Source organism: Neomonachus schauinslandi, chromosome 3 (genome assembly GCF_002201575.2).
Source record: "Neomonachus schauinslandi chromosome 3, ASM220157v2, whole genome shotgun sequence".
Taxonomy (NCBI): Eukaryota; Metazoa; Chordata; class Mammalia; order Carnivora; family Phocidae; genus Neomonachus; species Neomonachus schauinslandi.
The window spans coordinates 122,496,243-122,520,017 of NC_058405.1; the positions used below are offsets into that span (position 1 = coordinate 122,496,243).

General features: G+C 37.1%; 1 protein-coding gene across 3 annotated transcripts in view; it reads right to left on the minus strand.

The window, feature by feature from the left end:
• The window catches only part of LOC110592062 (lymphocyte antigen 75), a 128,358-nt gene that overhangs the window by 51,037 nt on the left and 53,546 nt on the right, over positions 1–23,775 (minus strand). For all 3 annotated transcript variants that reach the window (XM_021703026.2, XM_044913655.1, XM_044913654.1), the window contains exons 22-29: positions 22,148–22,253; positions 21,763–21,923; positions 14,504–14,633; positions 13,066–13,292; positions 9,966–10,131; positions 8,311–8,478; positions 6,570–6,686; positions 723–917 (exon numbers count right to left, since the gene is read on the minus strand). In XM_021703026.2, coding sequence (XP_021558701.1) covers positions 723–917; positions 6,570–6,686; positions 8,311–8,478; positions 9,966–10,131; positions 13,066–13,292; positions 14,504–14,633; positions 21,763–21,923; positions 22,148–22,253 — 1,270 coding nt within the window. The remainder of the gene's footprint in view (positions 1–722; positions 918–6,569; positions 6,687–8,310; positions 8,479–9,965; positions 10,132–13,065; positions 13,293–14,503; positions 14,634–21,762; positions 21,924–22,147; positions 22,254–23,775) is intronic.

The window sequence follows — 23,775 nt, forward strand, 5'->3', positions numbered from 1 at the left end:
GGGGCTGGAAGAAAGCCTAGAATTTTAGAATCGACAGTGTTTCTAAAAAGTCTTAGAAGCGTACATGGACTCAAAGTAATGGGTAATAGGAAAACACTGGAGATTGCTGATCGAAATGATGCTCCAGAAAGTTATTCTGTGGCACTATGAAGGGAGATCAGCCTGGATATTAGCAGAAGCCTTAAACCATAGTGGCCATTATAACAGTTTCGAAACCATGAAAAATTTAAAATTGATATGCATTTAAAAATAGATTTACTTAAGGAATTAGGCAAATTTAAGAGACATTTATTTTTAGGCTAGAATGTCAAAACTTTACCCAAACACACTTTCTTATTTATAAAAATCTTATTCAGTCTTCAAGACCCAACCAAGTCTTGCCTTGTCCTCAAAGCATTTTTTGTTTTCATTATTCCTGTTTTCATCGATCTCTTTTGACTTTCCAACAAACTTAAGCCAGTACCAAATAACCTAAAACTAACCTACATAAAACAATGCTAACGAGTTAAATGCTGTCTCCCCAACTACATTTTACTCCTTGATTTTAAGACCATGACAATGCAGACTGTGTCTTTTCCTTCTTCGGTAAGTTCCGTAGTACCTCTCATAGGACAGAAAATAGAGGAGGCACTCAAACAGTACAGTTCATGATTCCCACCCATGGAGCTGACAGCTTTATGTTCTCTTTCCCTGGAGTGGAAAGTCTACTTTAGCATACTTACCTATTTCAATTTTACAAGCAAGAATGCTGTTCTGGGTATAGGGAAGTATTTCTTCAAGAACACTGAAGGTCTGAAAATCCCAGAAGCCATCAGTACTCAAGCCAGCAAAAAACTTGTCATTTTTTATATCTGGTCTTCCTCCTCTCCAATTTATGTATGACAGCATGGTCTTATCAGACCACAGAAGAGAATTATCTAGGGAAGAAAGAGTTTTTCTATGTTTAGAGATTAAATGAAGACTTGAATTATAGTTAATATTTCAAACTCAACTGATTCTCTTTCTTCTTTACCTACTTTCTAAAAAGTTTTATGATTATGTATATCCCTTTAAAATATTTTCTGACCGTAACAGGAAATCATGCTTATATTTAATTTGGAAAGTACAAATTATAAACATAAAAATTAAACTTATAATTTCACCATCCTGTAATAGCTTTATGTTTTGTTATTTTTTAAATCAAATTTTCATTTCTCCGGTACATATGTTTAATTGCAATGAAAGTGAATATAATTATTTTATTTAAAAATTAACACATTACAAAACTAGTGATATAAATCTCTTCTCTGGACCTAAACCATACACAATTGTGCACATTTATGTCAAGTAATTTTTGACAAGGGTGCCAAGACAATTCAATACAAAAGAGTAGTCCCTGGGACCACAGGATATCTACATGCAAAAATATATATATATATGATTTATATAAACATATATATATATACATATAGTTATATAAATATATATAACCATATATATAAACATATATATACATAAGTAAACACATTTATATGTGTATATGTGTTAGACCCTTTCTTTTTACCATACGGAAAATTAACTCAAAATAGATCATAGACCTAAAGATAAGAGCTAAAACTATAATACTCTTAGAATAAAACATAGGAGTATTTCTTCACCACCACGGGGTAGGCAAAGCATAGATATGCATAAGTGATAAGATAAATTGGACTTCATTAAAATTAAAAAGTTTTGTGTGGGGCGCCTGGTTGGCTCAGTTGGTTAAGCGTCTGCTTTCAGTTCAGATCATAATGTTGGGGTCCTGGAATGGAGCCCCGAGTCAGGCTCCCTGCTCAGTGGGGAGTCTACTTGTCCTTCTCCCTCTGCCTCTCCCCCACCCCTTCCCCACTTGTGATCTCACTTGCTCTCTCAAATAAATAAATAAAATCTTAAAAAAAAAGTTTTATGCTACAAATTCTACTATCAAAGTGATGGTGGGGGACACCTGGCTGGCTCAGTCAGTAGGGCTTGAGACTCTTTTTTTTTTTTTTAAAGATTTTATTTATTCATTTTAGACACAGAGATACAGAGAGAGAGAGAGAGCGAACATGAGCAGTGGGAGAGGCAGAGGGAGAGGAAGAAGCAGACTCCCCGCTGAGTCAGGAGCCCGATGTGGGACTCGATCCCAGGACCCTGGGATCATGACCTGAGCTGAAGGCAGACGCTTAACCATCTGAGCCACCCAGGGGCCCCAGAGCTTGAGACTCTTGATCTTGGGGTAGTGAGTTCGAGCTCCATGTTGGGTATAGAGCTTACTTAAAAAAAAAAAAAAGTGATGGGAGAAAATATTTACAAATCATTTATTTGACAAGGAACTTATATCCAGAATATATAACTATAACTCAACAATGAAAAAGACAAATAATTAAAAAATGGGTAAATGATCTGAATAAAGTTTTTTCCAAAGATGATATATAAACAGCCAATAAACACATGAAATCACGTTTAATATCATTAGTCATCAGGGAAATGAAATAAAAATAAAATAAAAACCTCAATTAGATACCACTTCATACCTATGAGGATGGCTACATCAAAAAAAAAGAGATAAAAACAAGTGTTGGCATAAATATAGAAAAATTGGAAGGTGTGGAAAATGGTATAGCAGCTTAGGAAAACAGTATGTTAATTCTTCAAAGGGTTAAAAAAAGACCCAGCAATTCCTCTCTTAAGTATATACCCAAGATAAATGAAAATATACATCCACATAGAATGCATGTGAATGTTCATAGTGGCATTATTCACAACCAAAAAAGTGAAAAGAATCTAAACGTCCATCAACTGATGAATGGGTAAATAAAATATGGTATATCCATACAATAGAATACTATTCAGCCATAAAAAGGACTGAAATACTGACACGTACTGCAGTGCTACATGCATAAGCCATTACACTAAGTAGAACAAGCCGGTCACACACACACAAAATCACATATTGTATGATCTCACTTATATGAAATGTCCAGAATGGGCAATCTGTAGAGTCAGAAAATAGATCAGTAGTTGCTGGGAGTTGGGAGAAGGGATAGGGAAGGAGGAGGAAGTGCTAATGGGTATGGTGTTTCTTTTTGGGGTAGTGATAGCTACACAACTCTGGGACTACATTAAAGCCATTAAATTGTATACCTTAAATGGCTGAATTGTGTGGTACGGGAATATATCAAACTTTCTGTAAAAATAAGTTGCTAGGCCTATTAAAATGATGAATTTGCATAAAGAGTGATGTCACTATAAACTACACATACCCATTGTTGTCCTGGTTATTTGTACCTTTCACTGATGACCATCTTCCGAGGCGGTTATACCCAAACATCTGCCTGCAGCAAAGACATGCTAGAAACACTGTACATGTGATCTGGTTCCTGCTCACTGCTTCATATCACCTCCTGTCTCCCAGGCCCTCTTTCCCTCTCCCCAAACATTTAACTGACAATTTTCTGGCCAGTATGATGGACGAGGGTGTATTCCTAAAGTTGCTATACAAAAGGGCCACTTTTTCACTTAGTTTGAAGCATCTTTCAGTCGACAAGTGGCTTCCCTTACTAGTTTCTATTCATGGACCTACTTCTGAAAAGTCAGAACTTTTTTTTTAAATTTAATTTTATTATGTTAATCACCATACATTACATCATTAGTTTTTGAGGTAGTGTTCCATGATTCATTGTTTGCGTATAACACCCAGTGCTCCATTCAATACGTGCCCTCCTTAATACCCATCACTGGGCTAACCCATTCCCCGCCCCCAAAACCCTCAGTTAGTTTCTCAGAGTCCATAGTCTCTCATGGTTCGTCTCCCCCTCCAATGTGCCCCCCTTCATTTTTCCCTTCCTACTATCTTTTTCTTTTTCTTTTTCTTTTTTTTTTTACGTATAATGTATTATTTGTTTCAGAGGTACAGGTCTATGATTCAACAGTCTTACACAATTCACAGTGCTCACCATAGCACATACCCTCCCCAGTGTCTATCACCCAGCCACCCCATCCCTCCCACCCCCCACCACTCCAGCAACCCTCAGTTTGTTTCCTGAGATTAAGAATTCCTCATATCAGTGAGATCATATGATACTTGTCTTTCTCTGATTGTGAAAAGTCAGAACATAAAAAAAAAAACAAAATCCTTTGTATCAGTGGCATTATAATTAAATATTATTTAAGTATATGAAATAATTAAACAAATCTATGGATGTGAATTAAGCCAGTAAGAATTAGATTTAAACCAAATTTGCTGTTTGCTTGAAACATCTTTCTATATCTCTCATGTCTATATATTTTAGTAGAAATTTTGTTACTCATACAATTTATAAAAAGAAGTTAAGATGCTTAAAAGGAAGTGTACAGATCTGAAAGTGCTTTTCAGAATACAGAATACATTTTCAGTTGTTTCTGATAATATAACTAACAAAGTATATCAGAAGGTAAAATTGAAATCTCTATATCCTGGGTGTGGTCTCCACTGGTCCCTATGGGAACACTGTTTCCTCAGTCATTTCCAGGTAAAGCCTGGGAACTTTCCACCTACTTTCTCTCCATTTTAATTTTAAGGGTATTCAAGTGTCATTGGAGAAAGGATTTGGGCCCTTAAGTCCTACTACGATGAACTCATTTTCAACTGGCAACCTAAGTCTTACCTATTGCTTGATACCTTAATTTTTGTTAACTCATCTGCATGCCATAAATATGTAAGAAAAACCTTAGCAACTCTAAAAAATGTTAGGTTAGATAGCAAGGAGAAGGCTATATATATATATTTTTAAAGATTTTATTTATTTATTTGAGAGAGAGAGCACAAGCAGGGGGAAGGGCAGAGGGAGAAGGAGACTCCCCACTGAGCAGAGAGCCAGATGTGATGTGGGTCTCAATCCCATGACTCTGGGATCATGACCTGAGTTGAAGGCAGATGCTTAACTGACCAAGCCACCCAGACACCCCAAGAAGGCTATTTTTAAAATGGTCATATTTGGGCGCCTGGGTGGCTCAGCTGGTTAAGCGACTGCCTTCGGCTCAGGTCATGATCCTGGAGTCCCGGGATTGAGTCCCGCATCGGACTCCCTGCTCAGCAGAGAGTCTGCTTCTCCCTCTGATACTCCCCCCTCTCATGCTCTCTCTCTCTGTCTCATTCTCTCTCTCAAATAAATAAATAAAATCTTAAAAATAAAATAAAATGTTCATATTTGAGTAATTTAGCTTCTGCCTTTGGCTGTCATTATCCTGTGCCCTTTAGTAAGGCCCACCACCCTTTTTGGCTAGATGTATGCTTTTGATGTGTGATGTCTCAGAGTTACTTTTTTCCTAATTCTAAAACTTCTATGATTTTCAGGACATCTCTGAGTATTTTTCTTTTTTTTTTCTTTTTTTTTTTTTTTAAGATTTTATTTATTTATTTGACAGAGACAGCGAGAGCAGGAACACAAGCAGGGGGAGTGGGAGAGGGAGAAGCAGGCTTCCCGCTGAGCCGGGAGCCCGATGTGGGACTCGATCCCAGGACCCTGGGATCATGACCTGAGCCGAAGGCAGTCGCTTAACCAACTGAGCCACCCAGGCGCCCTCTGAGTATTTTTCTAAATTGGTCTTATTTCTGCTATTATTAGAATCTGTGTTTTAAAAAATTTCATAGCAGAATGCCTGGGTAGCTCAGTTGGTTGGGTGGCCAACTCTTGATTTCAGCTCAAGTCAGGCTCTCAGGGTTGTGGGGTTGTGCTCTGTATGGGGCTCCTGCTCAGCAGGGAGTCTGCTGGAGATTCTCTTCCTCTCCCTCTGCCCCTCCCCTGCCACCGTGTGTGCATGCATGTGCTCTCTCTCTCTCCTCTCCCTCTAAAATAAATGAATGAATCTTTAAAAAATTTCATAGTAATTATACCCTGGACTTGTGGCATTTAGTCCCAAATTCGAATATTCTATCTCATTGTCAGACTGTTTCTCATTTTTCTTTTTTTTTTTTTTTAAAGATTTTATTTATTTATTAGAGAGAATGAGAGAGAGAGAGAGAGCATGAGAAGGGGGAGGGGTCAGAGGGAGAAGCCGACTCCCCGCTGAGCAGGGAGCCCGATGCGGGACTCGATCCCAGGACTCCAGGATCATGACCTGAGCCGAAGGCAGTCGCTTAACCAACTGAGCCACCCAGGCACCCTGTTTCTCATTTTTCTAATGCATACTCCAAGCCAATGCTGTAAACCCAAAGGTGCAACATTAATAGAAGTATAATTCCATTCTCACTCATCCCATATACATAGTAGAGATATAAGGAAAATATTGAAGATTTCTATGGCAGCGTGGTCATTTTTTGTTAGTCTTGAATTGGTAGGAGAGATAGTGGGGAAAGGAAATTATTTTCCACCAGATAACTCTAACCTTGGTGGTAAAGGCATTTTAATGGCAGATTTGAGATACAAAAATTGTCTGGTATTTATATAAGTTCTGCTAAGTGCATAATTATAATTTTGTATATTGGTAAACATACACTTTGAAGAACTATATTTTTGTAGGTTGGTAAACAAGTAGTTCATAATGAGGTATGAATACAAATAGAGAAAATCAGTAGATTTACAACTTACTTTCATAAGTTATACCTAACATGACCCATGAAGCCATATTACTGAAGTGCAGAAGTTGCTCCAGAACGAAGTTATTCTCTTTTTCATCTCGAATACTCAGAACATGTGATTTTGGATCTGTTAAATAAAAAATAGTCAATAATTTTAATAATTACTTATCTAGAACACTTTATTTTGATAGATTTAGAAAATTTTATTTCCCAGCTTAATAAACTCTAAAACAATACTGGAAAATAAGACAGACATGTAAATTAAAACTATCTCATTGTCCTGGGGCTCCTGGGTGGGTCAGTCAGTTGAGCACCCAAATCCTGGTTTCAGCTCAGGTCATGATCTCAGGGTCATGAGATCCAGCTCCACAAAGGACTCTGTGCTCAGTAGGGAGTCTGCTTGAGATTCTCTCCCTCTGCCCCTTCCCCCTGCTTAAGCTCTCTCTCTTTCTCTCAAATGAATAAATAAATCTTTTTTAAAAAACTATCTCATTGTACTAAAATGAATAGATAAAGAAGTTTTCAAACATTTTGATGTTATTTTATTTTATTTATTTTGAGAGAGCACATGGGAGGGGAGGGAGAGAGGAAGAGAGAGAATCTTAAGCAGGCTCCACGCTTAGCCCTTCACAGATCTCATGACCCTGAAACCATGACCTGAGCCCAAATCAGGAGTCAGATGCTTAAGCAACTGAGCCACCCAGGTACCCCAAACATCTTGATGTTAAATTTGGTCTTAAACAATAGTGTAAAACTAGCAGCTGAGTGGAGAATTTAAAACATTGATTCACTTCACTTTTCCCCATTTAAAGCTTATTTTGAATTGGTACAAATTTAGCCATATTAATGATACACTGCCAAAGACTATAATAAACAAAACTTCTTGGATGGTCTATATGATAGATCTTCCTTTTCCTTAGAGATCACTATATCAGGGTTAAAAAAGTTTAATATTTCCCAAAGGTGTTCCTCAGGAAATTAGCAGGAGTTTCTCAGAAAAAGACTAGATGGATAAAAGCGTCCAACATTGGTTAAACAAAGTTAAACTAGTTCATTTATGGCAGTAATTTTTAAAGTATATGCTGATGTACACTTGATAACGTCTAATAGGAAGCCGTGGTGTATAGTATTTCTCAACCTTGTTCTTTTTCTAAGGACCCTTTTTGTAGACTATCTCTCAAGACTAGTTTCTAAACAGCACACTTTTGGGAATAATGGTTTGATATTTTCCATAGGAACTTCCCACGGTTCACAGGTCCATTGTTCAGAAGTCACAAATCCTCCGTGGATCTCATAGGGAATATCTGAAGAGTCCTAAGAGCTGAAAGTGTGAAATATGCATTTCTTTTAAGCAGAGCTGCTTCTTTGCTTTTGACTACTTATCTGAGCTTTTGACCACTTATCTGAGCTTTTGACCACCCAAATTCACCTATTTTCACTTTGCCCACAGTCTAACTTGGTTTAACATCCAGTTCTCTGCTTGCTAGAGTTATTTCTTTTCCTTTGTAAGTAGAACTCATTTTGTTTATACATGTAAAGACAGACTAGCTCTCTAATGGATGGGTAAAGAACTAACTCTTATATTCTCCATTTTAACTAAACAAAATTTTAATCCTTTTTTTGTTGACAATGTAGAAATTAGGAGATGAGTATTTTTGAGATCTAGTGCTAATTAGAAATATTTATAACACACCTCAGGTGAGATTTGTTTTTTAATGAACATATACATAATGGCCACATAAGATACTTACTCATTTTCTGGCATTTAGAATGAACTTCATCTGGTGGTGTTGCCGTATATTCAGTCTTTGCTATTATAAAATTGTAGCAAGAGTTCTGAAATGGTATCCATGGAGTAAATAGAACAGGAGATGGACACTGAACATTGTCAAATGCTTTGACCTCTTTTTCAGTATCGTCTAAAAAAAAGACAACGGTATGAATTCTAACTTTAGACATAAATGTTAAATCCTGTTCATGGTAATTAGGCTTGATTTGTAGGGAATATTCAGGAAGCCAATTAATAATAGCTTAATGATGCTTGTTCTGTTTATACTCAAATATAATGTGACCTCTTAACTGGGTTTCTGTAGGAAGGAATTTATTTAACACAATTTCTTTTCCCTGCTGTGGAGTGAGTGGGAGAATATAAAACATGAGACGCTATTAGGTTAAATGTAGTTTCTGTCTTCCTATATCACCAAACCTGAAATACAGGGGTGACCTCAGAGACGATACAAAGATATTAATAATGGGCACCTAACTATAACTTTGGGAACTCATCTTTAAGTTTCTGGTTACTGATATCTTCTCTAATTTTACAGGTACGTCTTATTTTTTATTTATGTTTTAAAAGTACATTTTAATGAAATACGTAATGTTCTAAGTTGTTGCTTTAATGAAAGCAAACAGAAATAGTTGAAAATCTGACATCTAGAAAATCTGGCTTTTTAAAAAATTTTATGAAAAAGCCATACATTTAAGAAGATCCAAATATAGATATGCTCTACTCAAAGCCAATCAAGCAGATTTAATATGCAGTAGAGACCATTCAGAATCTCTCCCAGCTCACAACTCCCTTTGTCTGGAAAGTAGCTGTATCTTCTTTCTACTGCAAATGCACAAACGTGGGCCCCTGGCAGTTGTAAAACCACTTTCCTCTGACTAGGCTAGAGATCGCATACCTTACTCAGTAGGGTACATCAGATTCTCTCTAAGAATTTGGAATTCAGGGATAGTCAATTCATCTCCAGTTACAGCTATTATTGAAAACTACAGAGCTGCTATGTTTCACCATGTGCAAGGAGAAGCAGAAAGTATATAAAAAGAAGAGTGCAAATCCATAGAGAGAAACAGAAGGGATAGGTGGGAGATAGTATCTCTGGGTTCCTGATTCCATTCAGTTTCTTATTCCCATTCTCATGAAGCTCAGCTATATCCCCATTTTTGAGGATCTAAATTTCCCTTTTGGCTTAAGCTAGCTTGAGCTGGTTACTGTTACTTACAAACAAATGAATCTTAACGGTGGCTCTTAAAAAGAAACAGTAGTTGTTGATAAGAATTACCAAAAAAATTCCCACAAATAGAGTTTCCTATAGAATATAAACACAAAATATATACAAAATGAGGCTAATAGGAACTTAAAACTGAAAGGTCAAGTACCACTGTCAGCTGACAAAAATAAAGATACAACATGTCTAAAATAACAAATCAGTGACAAAGTACCTAATATATAGTAATTCTACCTGAATACAAATTTTCACAACAAATTTTGTTGTAAAAAAGGACATGATTATAATTTCAAAACCAAAAAGTTACAAAAATTTTACAAAACTACTCCCCATAAATCTCACTATTCATGAGACTGATAATAATTTAAGAATTAAAATATTTAAAATTAGCATACTTCCTGGATAGTAGCAAATAACACCTGGTTGCATATGATCACAATCAGATGTTTTCCAGAATCCATCAGTATCTAATATTACACAGTCTTCAAGTTGCCCATTATTTTCAGCCCAGCGACTAAATTGAACACGCTTCCCATCTGACCAACCAAAGTTGAGTTCATCCTGTAAGCAGCAGAAATACATGTCAAGTGGCAATACATCATGTTATCCCTTTTGTATTATTTTGTCCCTTGCAGTCAATCTAATGACTTTTAATTTTATCTTATATTTAACACACAGTTACATAGCACTTACCATGCGCCAGGCAGGGCTGTAAGTGCTTTGCAGATATTAACTTACTTAATCTTCATAACAACCATATTAGATAGGAACTATTGTATCCACTTCACAGATGAGAAACTGAAGGCATGTAATGTGTGCCAAGTCCCATAGAATATATACTGCAGTGCTGGGATTCTACTCCAGGCCATCAGACGCTAGAGTCTATGGTCTGAGCCATTACACTGGGCTGCCTCACACATAATTGGAACTGTGGGTTGTTGGAAGTCAGAGAAACAACATGAAATAGTGGAAAGAACATGGGCTCTGGCGCTAAGCATATCTAGTTTGGAGTTCTGGTTCAGTCATGTATTAGTTTTTGATTTGAGTTTACCTTGCCAAGTTTCCATCCCCTCAGCTATTAAATGGATGTGACACTTAACCTCAGGGCTGGAATTAGTGGGGTAATGTGTAACATAATGGCCAGCTGGTACACAGGAAGAGCTACATAAATGTTAGCTCCCTTCCGCTCAACCCTCACTCAGGCCTTGTGCATCTCACACTGCTGATTTTACACTTGTCTTTATGATGAAGTTTCCTCATTCACTCTATTCTATTGTGCACTAAAAGTCTGTGAACATCCGTCCGTCTTTACATCCTGACAAGGGCCTGACCACCCACCTATCTTGAGAGAGGTACAGAGTCCAGGGGATAGATTGTGGGGTACAGACCTGTTTGCCCTTCCCCATGGCACTCCCAAAGCACCAGGCCTTATATACTGACCCAATGAACTAAGCTGTCCTGAGGCCCAAGGCAATTTTACATCACTGGTTTATTTGGAATATTGGGTAAAGGCCACACACAGTATCCTTAGTGAACTATAAATAGCAAACATGTTTAAGTTTCAACACCACCGTTTCATTCTGAAACTGTTCTCCACTAGGGTTCCAGCTGTAACTTTGTGGCCAGTTAATCCCTAAGCCCCTGGGCCTCCAATGAGGACCTTTGGCCAAGTGATGTTGCTTGTACTTGGTATTACCCTGGATTCCTTCACCTTTGCTGCACTCACAACTAACCCAGGTACCTGGGCCTTTGGAACTTCTATTCCTTGTAGATAAATCCCTGCACCCTCTTTGCTGAATACCCTCTCTCTTTATTAAGACTGTAAGTATCTCTTTACTAAATTCTTGACCTTAATTGATCTTAATTAAAACATATCTTTTCTAAGGGAATAATGTCCTTTCAACACCCACAAGGGAAGGCTGTTTATTTTTCCATTCTCAGATACCACAGGGCTATGAGAATGGAATAATAGGTATTTTTATCTCCTTTAGTCATTCCTTTAAAGTTTATGCCAACTCCCAGATTCCTTGCCTCTTTCTGACATTCACTTAAGACTTGGCCTCCTTGTTCCTCCCTGACATTTACTAAGGTGATGCCCCATGTCTTGCTCGTCCTCCTGGTCCTACCTTTGACTTATGGACATTCATGTTCATGTGGATGACTCACCAGTTCCCCAGCCTTCTTGACTTCCTCTATTTCTATGTACTTCCAGTTCTACCTACTTAAGAGACCAGCTGCCACAGCCACACTCTGGATTTTATATAACCCAGAACTGCCACAGGCCTTAGTTCAGGCCAACATCAGCTCCTGCATGAATTTCTACAAGAAAGCTCTAGATCCCTCACTTCCTCACCCACCCTCTGCCAATATAATTCTTCTTAAGTAAAAATCTTTATTGTTACTACCATGTTTAAAATCTTTCAACACCCTTCCATTGCTTTCAATGTAAAGTTTTGATTATTTATATCATGTTCCAAAGATTTAAGGCAGTTTATGCAGATATGTAATAAACCTGTTAAACAGTGAAAGGAAAAAGAGAAACATAGGTGAAGATTGAAAATAGGATAAGAGGGTGCCTGAGTGGCTCAGTCAGTTGAGCGCCTGCCTTCAGCTCAGGTCATGTTCCCGGAGTTCTGGGATCGAGTCCTGCATTGGGCTCCTTGCTCAGCAGGGAGTTTGCTCCTCCCTCTGCCTCTCCCCCTGGCTTGTGCTCTGCTCTCTTTCACTCACTCTCTTTCTCAAATAAATAAATAAAATCTTAAAAAAAAAAAAGAAAAGAAAATAGGATAAGAAACAAGATCAAAATCCTTAAGTGGTGAAAAAAAAAGTTAAAAAATGGTATGATCCCAAAGGTCTTAAAAATATATGTATACATAGAAAAAAACCTTGAGAGATATATACCAAATTATTAAATCATATTTATTACTAGGTACTGGGATTACAAATGATTTAAATTTTCTTTTTAAAAAATTTACTATAGGGGCACCTGGGTGGCTCAGTCAGTTGAGCGTCTGAGTCTTGATTTCCTCTCAGGTCATGATCTTAGGGTTGTGAGATGGAGCCCTATATTAGGCTCTACTGGGTGTGGAGCCTGCCTGGGATTCTCTCTCTCCCTCTCTCTCTGGGCTCTGCCCCCCCACCCCCCACCCTGACTCAACCCTATTTGGTTTTTAAATTCTTTTCTTCCTCTCTTCTTTTCATTGGCTGGGGAGACATGGCAGTTCCTGAGTCCCACTCAGTCTTTAACTAGAATAAAAAGAAGTGATCAGCTACATATGTCCACTAGAACTTTTTCTTCATCTAAATGATAAAGCACCAGATCTTTCAATAGTAGAAAGATGATGGCCACTAAAAATTACACATTTCATGAAATTTACTCACTGGAGTAAGATTTTACAATCTCCAGGTTCTTTTAGTCTGATATGAGAAATGCTGTGTGCAACAAAAATTTCACATTTCATCACCCAATCCAGGCAGTTGGGACTGAAAACTTACGTCTTGACTGGAGAGTCCAATCCATAAAGAAGAGTTACGAAGAACCGCTTGTACAGTTAGGAACGCCTGCTGATAAGGGTCTGTGATGCTCACCAGCTGCATGTTATCTTTCTGACACTCCCTTAGAGCATCAAACCAAGTCATATTCTTCAGGATGATTTTGTACAGATTATTTAGATACTTTACTGTGTCTGAAGTATTCTGCAAGGTCTGTTTGCTTTCAACTTCTGTGTGTAAAAAAAACCCAAAAAATCACCCACTCGGCAAGTCATGGGACGTTGATCTTCAAGTTTCTCCACAACGAGTACTTCAGATATTACTAATCTATTCATTTATTTTAGATTTTGGTTAGGAGAACTAGGTATGTCTTGCTGTGTACCTTAGGTAATATGTGTGAGCCACAAAATTTGTTTTCTAAAATTAGAACAAAATTCTGTTTTTGTTGATCTGATTTAGGAAGGAAAAAAAGCTGTAAGTAAAAGTAGCTTTCGATAAGATTACCATTTCAGGTTGGTGTCAAATACCTCCTTTGTTTAAACTCCTTCAACAAGAGAAAGTGTTAGGTGTTCCCTTACAAAGTTTTCATCTGGGAGAGCTCCAATGAAAGAAATGTACAAAACAACCCACAAGAGGCTGTACTGAACTATTGCTTTACAGTACTTTTTCTGAATAAAGCAGTTCCTAAACAGTATGAGACAAATGAGCATAGTTTAACAAAAATTTCTTTAGAAGTACATGGATTATCTACTTGAGGTTCTCGTTACATGACAAAGTTTTTTTCTTTTTAATCATTTGTTAAAAACATTGTAATCAATGAAAACAGTGTACTACCCAGTACTAGGTACTGGGATTACAAATGATTTAAATTTTCTTTTTAAAAAATTTACTATAGGGGCACCTGGGTGGCTCAGTCAGTTGAGCGTCTGACTCTTGATTTTTGAAAATATGGATGATTCTTATTTTTAAGTGCACATTTTATTTTTATTTGGGTTACAGTAAGGTATACACAGTGATCCGTTTATAATGCTTCACACCTTTATGTGTGTGTGTGTGTGATAAACTTAAGTGTGAATGTTTACCAAAGTCAATTAAAAACATTACACTTTTTCTCCTTTCTCCAGGAAATAAAGTAATAACTGAAAAATGTCAGAGTAGAAAAAACAACAACCATAACTTACTATAATTAGGCAACTCCTATTAAATTCCAACTGATACTTAATTTTGGTATTTAATTAAGTAAACCAATGATAATTGAAAAAAATCACACTCCATTTGAGATAATCTGACTCACTGAACCAATATGGATTTAGCCATGTTGAAATTTTAGGGAAGCTATGTTTACAAATTAATATAAATTCATTTATAAGATTTTTTGTGAAAAATACTGTATATATCTAACAGCATAAAGTACCATAGTTACCTACATAATAATTTATACCTGAATATTTCTGACAGAGAGACAGAGTGTGGCGTTCACTACAGGAAGTGAAATTCCATGTCCCAGTATAAGGTGACTTTTGGAGGTTGAGTATTAAAGCACAGTCGTATTGGGACTCTTCTTCAAAAATCTAAACAAAAAGGCAAACATGTACAAACAATCATGAAACTATAACTGTCTGAAGATCCTAGCAGGAGAACTTTATATTCCAAATCGGATTTTTCTTCCTATAAAAAATTCCATTAAAGAGCTTACCGTGAAATCACAAGAAAACCCTCAAAAATTTCCAGAGCATGGGCAAAGGGCAACTAACTTTGGAAATTATAAAACAAAACAATGGCAATATTATTAAATATAAATTGCAAACAGATAAAGAAAAACTGGTAAAAGTAACACTCTGCTATCATTCTTCACATTTCAAAGCAAAAAGGTAATGATTATTAATTCAATTTATTAGATGTTTATAAAAGTTTTATGATGACAAGCTGTAAATACCACACAATAGAGAACTCACCTTAAAGCTTTGATCCTATACTAGTCACTCTAAAGACAACAATAAATAAAAGTATCTATTTAGATTTCATTCTCTGACCACAAATCAGTAATACTAGATATAAAATTTACTCAAAGTATAGCGCTCCTATATTTTTTGTATGTTTGAAACATATCACACACTTAGAAAAATAAGACAAGCTTATCCTAGGAGCTACAGATTTTTAAAAAAACACATACATACGTGCTACACAATAAACATTGAACCAAAAATGAAACAAAATAATTATAGTTAAGAATAATATGAGGACTATCACAAGGGAAATGAGTAAAAGTTTTTATAGAGCTAAATATGTATTCCTATTATTATTAAGTTTTTTATTTGAGTATAGTTGACACACAATGTTACATTAGTTTCAGGTATACAACATAGTGATTCAGCTTCTCTATATGTTGTTATGCTATGCCCACCCCAAGTGTAACTACCATCTGTCAGTTTGTTTCCTGAGACTAAGAATTCCTCATATCAGTGAGATCATATGATACATGTCTTTCTCTGATTGACTTCTTTCGCTTAGCATAATACCCTCTAGTCCCATCCACGTCATTGCAAATGGCAAGATTTTTTTTTGATGGCTGCATAAGATTCCATTGTATATATACTTTATCCATTCCACTGTATATCTTCTTTATCCCTTCATCTGTTGATGGACATTTTGGCTCTTTCCATAGTTTGGCTACTGTGGACATTGCTGCTATAAACATTGGGGTGCACATACCCCTTCAGATCACTACATTTGTATCTTTGGGGTAAATACCCAGTAGTGCAATTGCTGGGTCATACGGTAGCTCTATTTTCAACTTTTTGAGGAACCTCCATACTGTTTTCCAGAGTGGCTGCACCAGCTTTCCATCCCGCCAACAGTGTAGGAGGGTTCCCCTTTCTCTATCCCCACCAACATCTGTCATTTCCTGACTTGTTAATTTTAGCCATTCTGACTGGTGTGAGGTGGTATCTCATTGAGGTTTTGATTTGGATTTCCCTGATGCCGAGCGATGTTGAACACTTTTGCACGTGTCTGTTGGCCATTTGGATGTCTTCTTTGCAGAAATGTCTGTTCATGTCTTCTGCCCATTTCTTGTTTCGATTATTTGTTCTTTGGGTGTTGAGTTTGATAAATTCTTTATAGATTTTGGATACTAGCCTTTATCTGATATGGCATTTGCAAATATCTTCTCCCATTCTGTTGGCTGTCTTTTGGTTTTGTTGACTGTTTCCTTTGCTGTGCAAAAGCTTTTTATCTTGATGAAGTCCCAATAGTTCATTTTTGCCCTTGCTTCCCTTGCCTTTGGCGATGTTTCTAGGAAGAAGTTGCTGTGGCTGAGGTCAAAGAGGTTGCTGCCTGCGTTCTCCTCTAGGATTTTGATGGACTCCTGTCTCACATTTAGGTCTTTCATCCATTTTGAGTCTATTATTGTGTGTGGTGTAAGGAAATGGTCCAGTTTCATTCTTCTGCATGTGGCTGTCCAATTTTCCCAGCACCATTTGTTGAAGAGACTTTTTTCTAGTTTTTTTTTTTTTTTAAGATTTTATTTATTCATTTGAGACACAGAAATACAGAGAGAGAGAGAGAGAGAAAACATGAGCAGGGAGAGAGACAGAGGGAGATAGAGAAGCAGGCTCCCCGCTGAGCCAGGAGCCCGATGTGGGGCTCGATTCCAGGACCCTGGGATCATGACCTGAGCCAAAGGCAGACGCTTAACCATCTGAGCCACCCAGGCTTCCTGAGACTGTCTTTTTTCCATTGGACATTCTTTCCTGCTTTGTCGAAGATTAGTTGACCATAGAGTTGAGGGTCCATTTCTGGGCTCTCGATTCTGTTCCACTGATCTATGTGTTGGTTTTTGTGCCAGTACCATACTGTCTTGATGATGACAGCTTTGTAATAGAACTTGAAGTCCAGAATTGTGATGCCACCAGCTTTATTTTTCTTTTTCAACATTCCTCTGGTTATTCGGGGTCTTTTCTGGTTCCATACAAATTTTAGGATTATTTGTTCCATTTCTTTGAAAAAAGTGGATGGTATTTTGATAGGGATTGCCTTAAATGTGTAGATTGCTCAAGGTAGCATAGACATTTTCACAATCTTTGTTCTTCCAATCAATGAGCATGGAACATTTTTCCATTTCTTTGTGTCTTCCTCAATTTTTTTCATGAGTATTTTATAGTTTTCTGAGGACAGATTCTTTGCCTCTTTGGTTAGATTTATTCCTAGGTATCTTACAGTTTTGGGTGCAACTGTAAATGGGATTGACTCCTTAATTTCTCTTTCTTCTGTCTTGTTGTTGGTGTATAGAAATGCCACTGATTTCTGTGGATTGATTTTATATCCTGCCACTTTACTGAATTCCTGTATGAGTTCTAGCAGTTTTGGGGTGGAATCTTTTAGGTTTTCCACATAAAGTACCATATCATCTGCAAAGAGTGAGAGTTTGACTTCTTCTTTGACAATTCGGATGCCTTTTATTTCTTTTTGTTGTCTGATTGCTGTGGCTTGGACTTCTAATACTATGTTGAATAGCAGTGGTGCTAGTGGACATCCATGCTGTTGTTCCTGACCTTAGGGGAAAAGCTCTCAGTTTTTCCCCATTGAGAATGATATTCGCTGTGGATTTTTCATAGATGGCTTTTATGATATTGAGGTATGTACCCTCCATCCCGACACTCTGAAGAGTTTTAATCAAGAAAGGATGCTGTACTTTGTCAAATGCTTTTTCTGCATCTACTGAGAGGATCATATGGTTCTTGTTCTTTCTTTTATTAATGTATTGTATCACATTGATTGATTTGCAGATGTCGAACTACCCTTGCAGCCCAGGAATAAATCCCACTCGGTTGTGGTGAATAATCCTTTGAATGTACTATTGGATCCTATTGGCTAGTATTTTAGTGAGAATTTTTGCATCCATGTTCATCAGGGATATTGGTCTGTAATTCTCCTTTTTGATGAGGTCTTTGTCTGGTTTTGGGATCAAGGTAATGCTGGTCTCATAAAATGAGTTTGGAAGTTATCCTTCCATTTCTATTTTTTGGAACAGTTTCAGAAGAATAGCTATTAATTTTTCTTTAAATGTTTGGTAGAATTCCCCTGGGAAGCCATCTGGCCCTGGGCTCTTGTTTGTTGGGAGATTTTTGATTACTGCTTCAACTTCCTTACTGGTTATGGGTCTGTTCAGGTTTTCTATCTCTTCCTGGTTCAGTTTTGGTAGTTTATACATCTCTAGGAATGCATCCATTTCTTCCAGATTGTCTAATTTGCTGGCATATAGTTGCTCATAATATGTTCTTATAATTGTATTTCTTTGCTGTTGGTTGTGATCTCTCCTCTTTCATTCGTGATTTTATTTGGGTCCCTTCTCTTTTCTTTTTGGTAAGTCTGGCCAGGGGTTTATCCATCTTTTTAATTCTTTCAAAGAACAAGCTCCTAGTTTCGTTGATCTGTTCTACTGTTCTTTTGGTTTCTATTTCATTGGTTTCTGCTCTGATCTTTATTATTTCTCTTCTCCTGCTGGGTTTAGGCTTTATTTGCTGTTCTTTCTCCAGCTCCTTCAGGTGTAGGGTTAGGTTGTGTATTTGAGACCTTTCCTGTTTCTTGAGAAAGGCTTGTTTTGCTATATACTTTCCTCTTAGGACCGCCTTTGCTGCCTCCCAAAGATTTTGAACAGTTGTGTTGTCATTTTCATTTGTTTCCATGAATTTTTTAAATTCTTCTTTAATTTCCTGGTTGACCCATTCATTCTTTAGTACGATGCTCTTTAGCCTCCATCTATGTGAGTTCTTTCCTACTTTCCTCTTGTGATTGAGTTCTAGTTTCAAAGCATCGTTGTCTGAAAATATGCTGGGAATGATCCCAATGTTTTAGTACCAATTGAGACCTGATTTGTGACCCAGGATGTGATCTATTCTGGAGAATGTTCCATGAGCACTAGAGAAGAATGTGTATTCTGTTGCTTTGGGATGGAAGGTTCTGAATATATCTGTGAAGTCCATCTGGTCCAGTGTGTCACTTAAAGCCTTTTTTCCCTGTTGATCTTTTGCTTAGATGATCTGTCCATTTCACTGAGGGGGGTGTTAAAGTCCCCTACTACTATTGTATTTATTGTCAATGTGTTTTTTGATTTTGTTATTAATTGGGTTATATAATTGGCTGTTCCCATGTTAGGGCATAGATATTTAAAATTGTTAGATCTTCTTGTTCGACAGACCCTTTAAGTAGGATATAGTGTCCTTCCTCATCTCTTATTATAGTCTTTGCTTTAATATTTAATTTGTCTGACATAAGGATTGCCACTCCAGCTTTCTTTTGATGTCCATTACCATGGTAAATTGTTTTTCCACCCCCTCACTTTAAATCTGGAGTCTAAAATGAGTCTCTTGCAGACAGCATATCAATGGGTCTTCTTTTTTTATCCAATCTGATACCCTGTGTCTTTTGATTGGGGCATTTAGCCCATTTACATTCCAGGTAACTATTGAAAGATATGAATTTAGTGCCATTGTATTGCCTGTAAGGTGACTGTTACTGTATATTGTCTCTGTTCCTTTCTGGTTACTTTTAGGCTCTCTCTTTGCTTAGAGGACCCCTTTCAATATTTCTTGTGGGGCTGGTTTGGTGTTCACAAATTCTTTTAGTTTTTGTTTGTCCTGGAAGCTTTTTATCTCTCCTATTTTCAATGACAGCCTACCTGGATATAGTATTTTTGGCTGCATATTTTTCTCATTTAGTGCCCTGAATATATCATGCCAGTCCTTTCTGGCCTGCTAGGTCTCTGTGGATAGGTCTGCTGCCAATCTAATGTTTCTACCATTGTAGGTTACAGACCTCTTGTCCTGAGCTGCTTTAAGGAGTTTCTCTTCCTGTCTGAGACTTGTGAGTTTTACTATTAGATGTCGGGGTGTTGACCTATTTTTATTGATTTTGGGGGGGGTTCCTTGTGCCTCCTGGTTTTGATGCCTGTTTCCTTCCCCAAATTAGGAAGTTCTCTGCTATAATTTGCTCCAATATACCTTCTGCCCCCCTCTCTCTTTCTTCTTCTCTGGGATCCCAATTATTCTAATATTGTTTTGTCTTATAGTATCGTTTATCTCTTGAATTCTCCCCTCAGGATCCAGTAGTTGTTTATATCTCTTTTTCTCAGCTTCTTTATTCTCCACCATTTGGTCTTCTATATCACTAATTCTCTCTTCTACCTCATTTATTCTAGCAGTTAGAGCCCAATTTTTTATTGCACCTCATTAATAGCCTTTTTGATTTCGACTTGGTTAGATTTTAGTTCTTTTATTTCTCCAGAAAGGGATTCTTTAGTATCTTGTGCTTTTTTTTCAAGCCCAGCTAGTATCTTTATAATCATCATTCTGAACTCTAATTCCAACATCATACTAATGTCTATTGATTAGGTCCCTGGCAGTCGGTACTGCCTCTTGTTCTTTTTTTTGAGGTGAGTTGTTCCGTTTTGTCATTTTGTCCAGAGAAGAATAGATGAATGAGAGAACAAAATGCTAAAAAGGGAACAACAACCCCAGAAAAATATACACTAAACAAATCAGAAGAGACCCAAAACCAGGGGGTAAAAGGAAAAAGAAAAAAGAATATGATCAGGCTGGTGAATAGAACAGAGCCATACACTAGATTTTGGATGTATTTTGGTCTGTTAGAAGAAACTGCCTCCCAAAATTTTAAAGAAAGAAAAACTTACGTATGTACAAAAATAAGGGTAAATACAAGGAAGGGATGGAATATGACTGTAAAGATGAAAATTAAAAAAGATTTTAAGAAAGGAATTGATAAGAAGTTGGTTGAAAAGAGAAGAAAAAAAATTTTTTTTTAAGAAGGAGAGAATGTGATCAGGCAGAACAAAGCCATACACTAGATTTAGGGTATATTTTGGTCTGTTAGGAGAAACTGTATTCCAAAATTTTAAAGAAAGAAAAACTTGTATATACACAAAACATAAGGTTAAATACAATGAAGGGATAGAATATAACTGTAAAAATGAAAATTAATAAAGGCTTTAAAAGAGGAATTGATAAGATGTTGGTTGAAAAAGAAGAAGATTTCAATAAAAAAAGAAATAGAAAAAGAAAAAAATAATGAAAATTAAGAAAATTAACTTTGAAAGACTAAAGAATCATGGGAAAAGCCATGAATTCTATGTGCTGTATCCCCCTAGTGTTGGAGTTTTGCAGTTCTCATTGATTGGTAAACTTGGTCTTGGCTGGATGTTCTTGCTGATCTTCTGGGGGAGGGGCCTGTTGCAGTGATTCTCAGATGTCTTTGCCTGAGGCAGAATTGCACTGCCCTTGCCAGGGGCCAGGCTAAGTAATCTGCTCGGGTTTTCTCTCAGTAGCTTTTGTTCCCTGAAAGCTTTCCCTACAGCTTTAGAGGACAAGAACATAAAACAGACCCTTGTTCTTAATCCAGTAATTTATAGAAGAGTTGGGTATTTCACAGAGCTATATAGACTTTTTTTCTTTTTTAGAGAGAGAGCGTGCACACATATATGCATGCAAGCAGAGGTGGGAGTGGGGACAGAGGGAAAAGAAGAGAGAAAATCTTATGCAGGCTCTGCACCCAGCAAGAGCCCAAGGCAAGGCTTGATCTCACAATCTTGAGATCATGACTTGAGCTGAAATAGAGTCCAATGCTCAACTGACTGAGCCACCCAGGTGCCCTGAGCTATATAGATTTCCCATTAAAAAAACTTACATGTGTTGGTATTTTCAGTCTCCCACCAACTAATAATGGGTGAAAGTTACTGTATGTCAGCTCTCTGTTATCTGTCCATTTGTTTATCCTTTCATAGGCAGTCCAGCGCAAACCAATCCATAAAGTAGCCTCCATATCCGGAAGCAAGGATGTAATAAAATCTGTCAAAAAGAGTTTTTTTTTAAAGCATTTGACTTATTCAAATTAAAGATACACTAAAAATGTCACTGAATACCTCTTGCTTACCTACAAAGATACTCTTTTGCCTATTCTGTAACAAAGTAGTTTAATAAGATTTTTTTAATATGCTAATTCCCCAAACCCTCTCAGAACTACCTTGGTCCCCAGATCAGAATAATACATGTTTCCAAAACAATTCCGTTACCTTGTTCTCTCTGGCTCAGCACTGAAGGAAGGGTGCCACCATATGTGCGACAAGTATCACTCGCTTGGGAAAATGTGAGAGACTTTGGTCTGATTTTTAGAAAACACTGCAAACAAAAAACATATATGAAGCATAAGATTCCAGACACAGGAAAGCTCACATAGGAAGTAAACACCTCATGTTTTAGAGGGCTGTTAATTTTTGGTCTGTGAGATATGGAAATTAACAAAGTAGTACTATACAAATGCAGATCTACACTCTCAATATAAACAACTAAGGAGTGGTCTATTAGTCAAACTATTTTTTAAAAAAAATCTCCCATTTACTGCTTCCTATGTGCTAAGCAGTTTGCATAATACTATCTCATTTAATTCTCACAACAAATGGGGAAACCGAGGCACAGGGCAGTTGAGTAACTTCACCTATAGGTAAAATAGCCAGACAGTGGTATTGTCAGCACTTAGATTCTGTTCCATCTGATTTCAAAGGCTGTACTCGTAATCATCACCTCCTTATATAAAAACACACATTTAAAAAAAAAAATCATCCCCCCTTTTTTTATTATGTTCAATTAGCCAGCATATAGTCCTTCATTAGTTTTTGATGTAGTATTCAATGACTCATTAGTTGCATATGACACCCAGTGCTCATCACCATATGTGCTCTCCTTAATACCCATCACCTGGTTACTCCATCCCCCCACCCTCATCCCCCTTTCTTTGGGTAGGATATTTTAATTCAAATTTACATCAACTATGTAAATTAATTTAGTCCCAGTATCTTTGGAGGGAAAAATAGATTGTTCTAATTTTATTTTTTTAAAATATTTGTATTTTTTTAAATAGTTTATTTATTTATTTGACAGAGAGACACAGTGAGAGAGGGAACATAAGCAGGGGGAGTGGGAGAGGGAGAAGCAGGCTTCCTGCTGAGCAGGGAGCCCGATGTGGGGCTCAATCCCAGGACCCTGGGATCATGATCTGAGCTGAAGGCAGATGCTTAACAACTGAGCAACCCAGGTGCCCCAAGATTGTTCTAATTTTAAAAAGCCAAAATACATCCTTACTATTTTAGCTTCAGTGCAGATGCTTTCAGTTTTCAGACACATATCTTCCTTTTTCTTTTCAATATGATGATCATGTTAGTGTGGATTGATACACCCTAAATAGTGTTCTTTGAACCATTCTACAAAATGCTATTTTTCAGCCTCCTTAGAGACTAGAGTGGCCAATGAGCTATATGTCACTGGGTGGCTTCTAGAAAAGACTCTAGACAGAACACCCTGAACTTGAGCTTGGAAGCTTTATTATGTTAAAGATGACAGAGCAAAAAGAAAAAAGGAGCCTGGATTTGAAGATGTGGTGGAGCTTCCATACCAGGCCCAGCCCACTTACCATCAAACGTCTTTTGTGTGAGAGAATAGATGTTTTAACATAGTATAGCAATCTCTTACTTAGCAGCCAAATGCATTTCCAAAGAGATAAATATACCAATATGGATTATGCATTTCAAAGACACAGATACAGAACGTAGCATTTCCCAAATCTATTTAATCATTAAACACCCTTGAAGGCAAGATCAATGATTAACATTTTGTTAGCATATGTGTAGTGTAGAGCCTCCAAAAT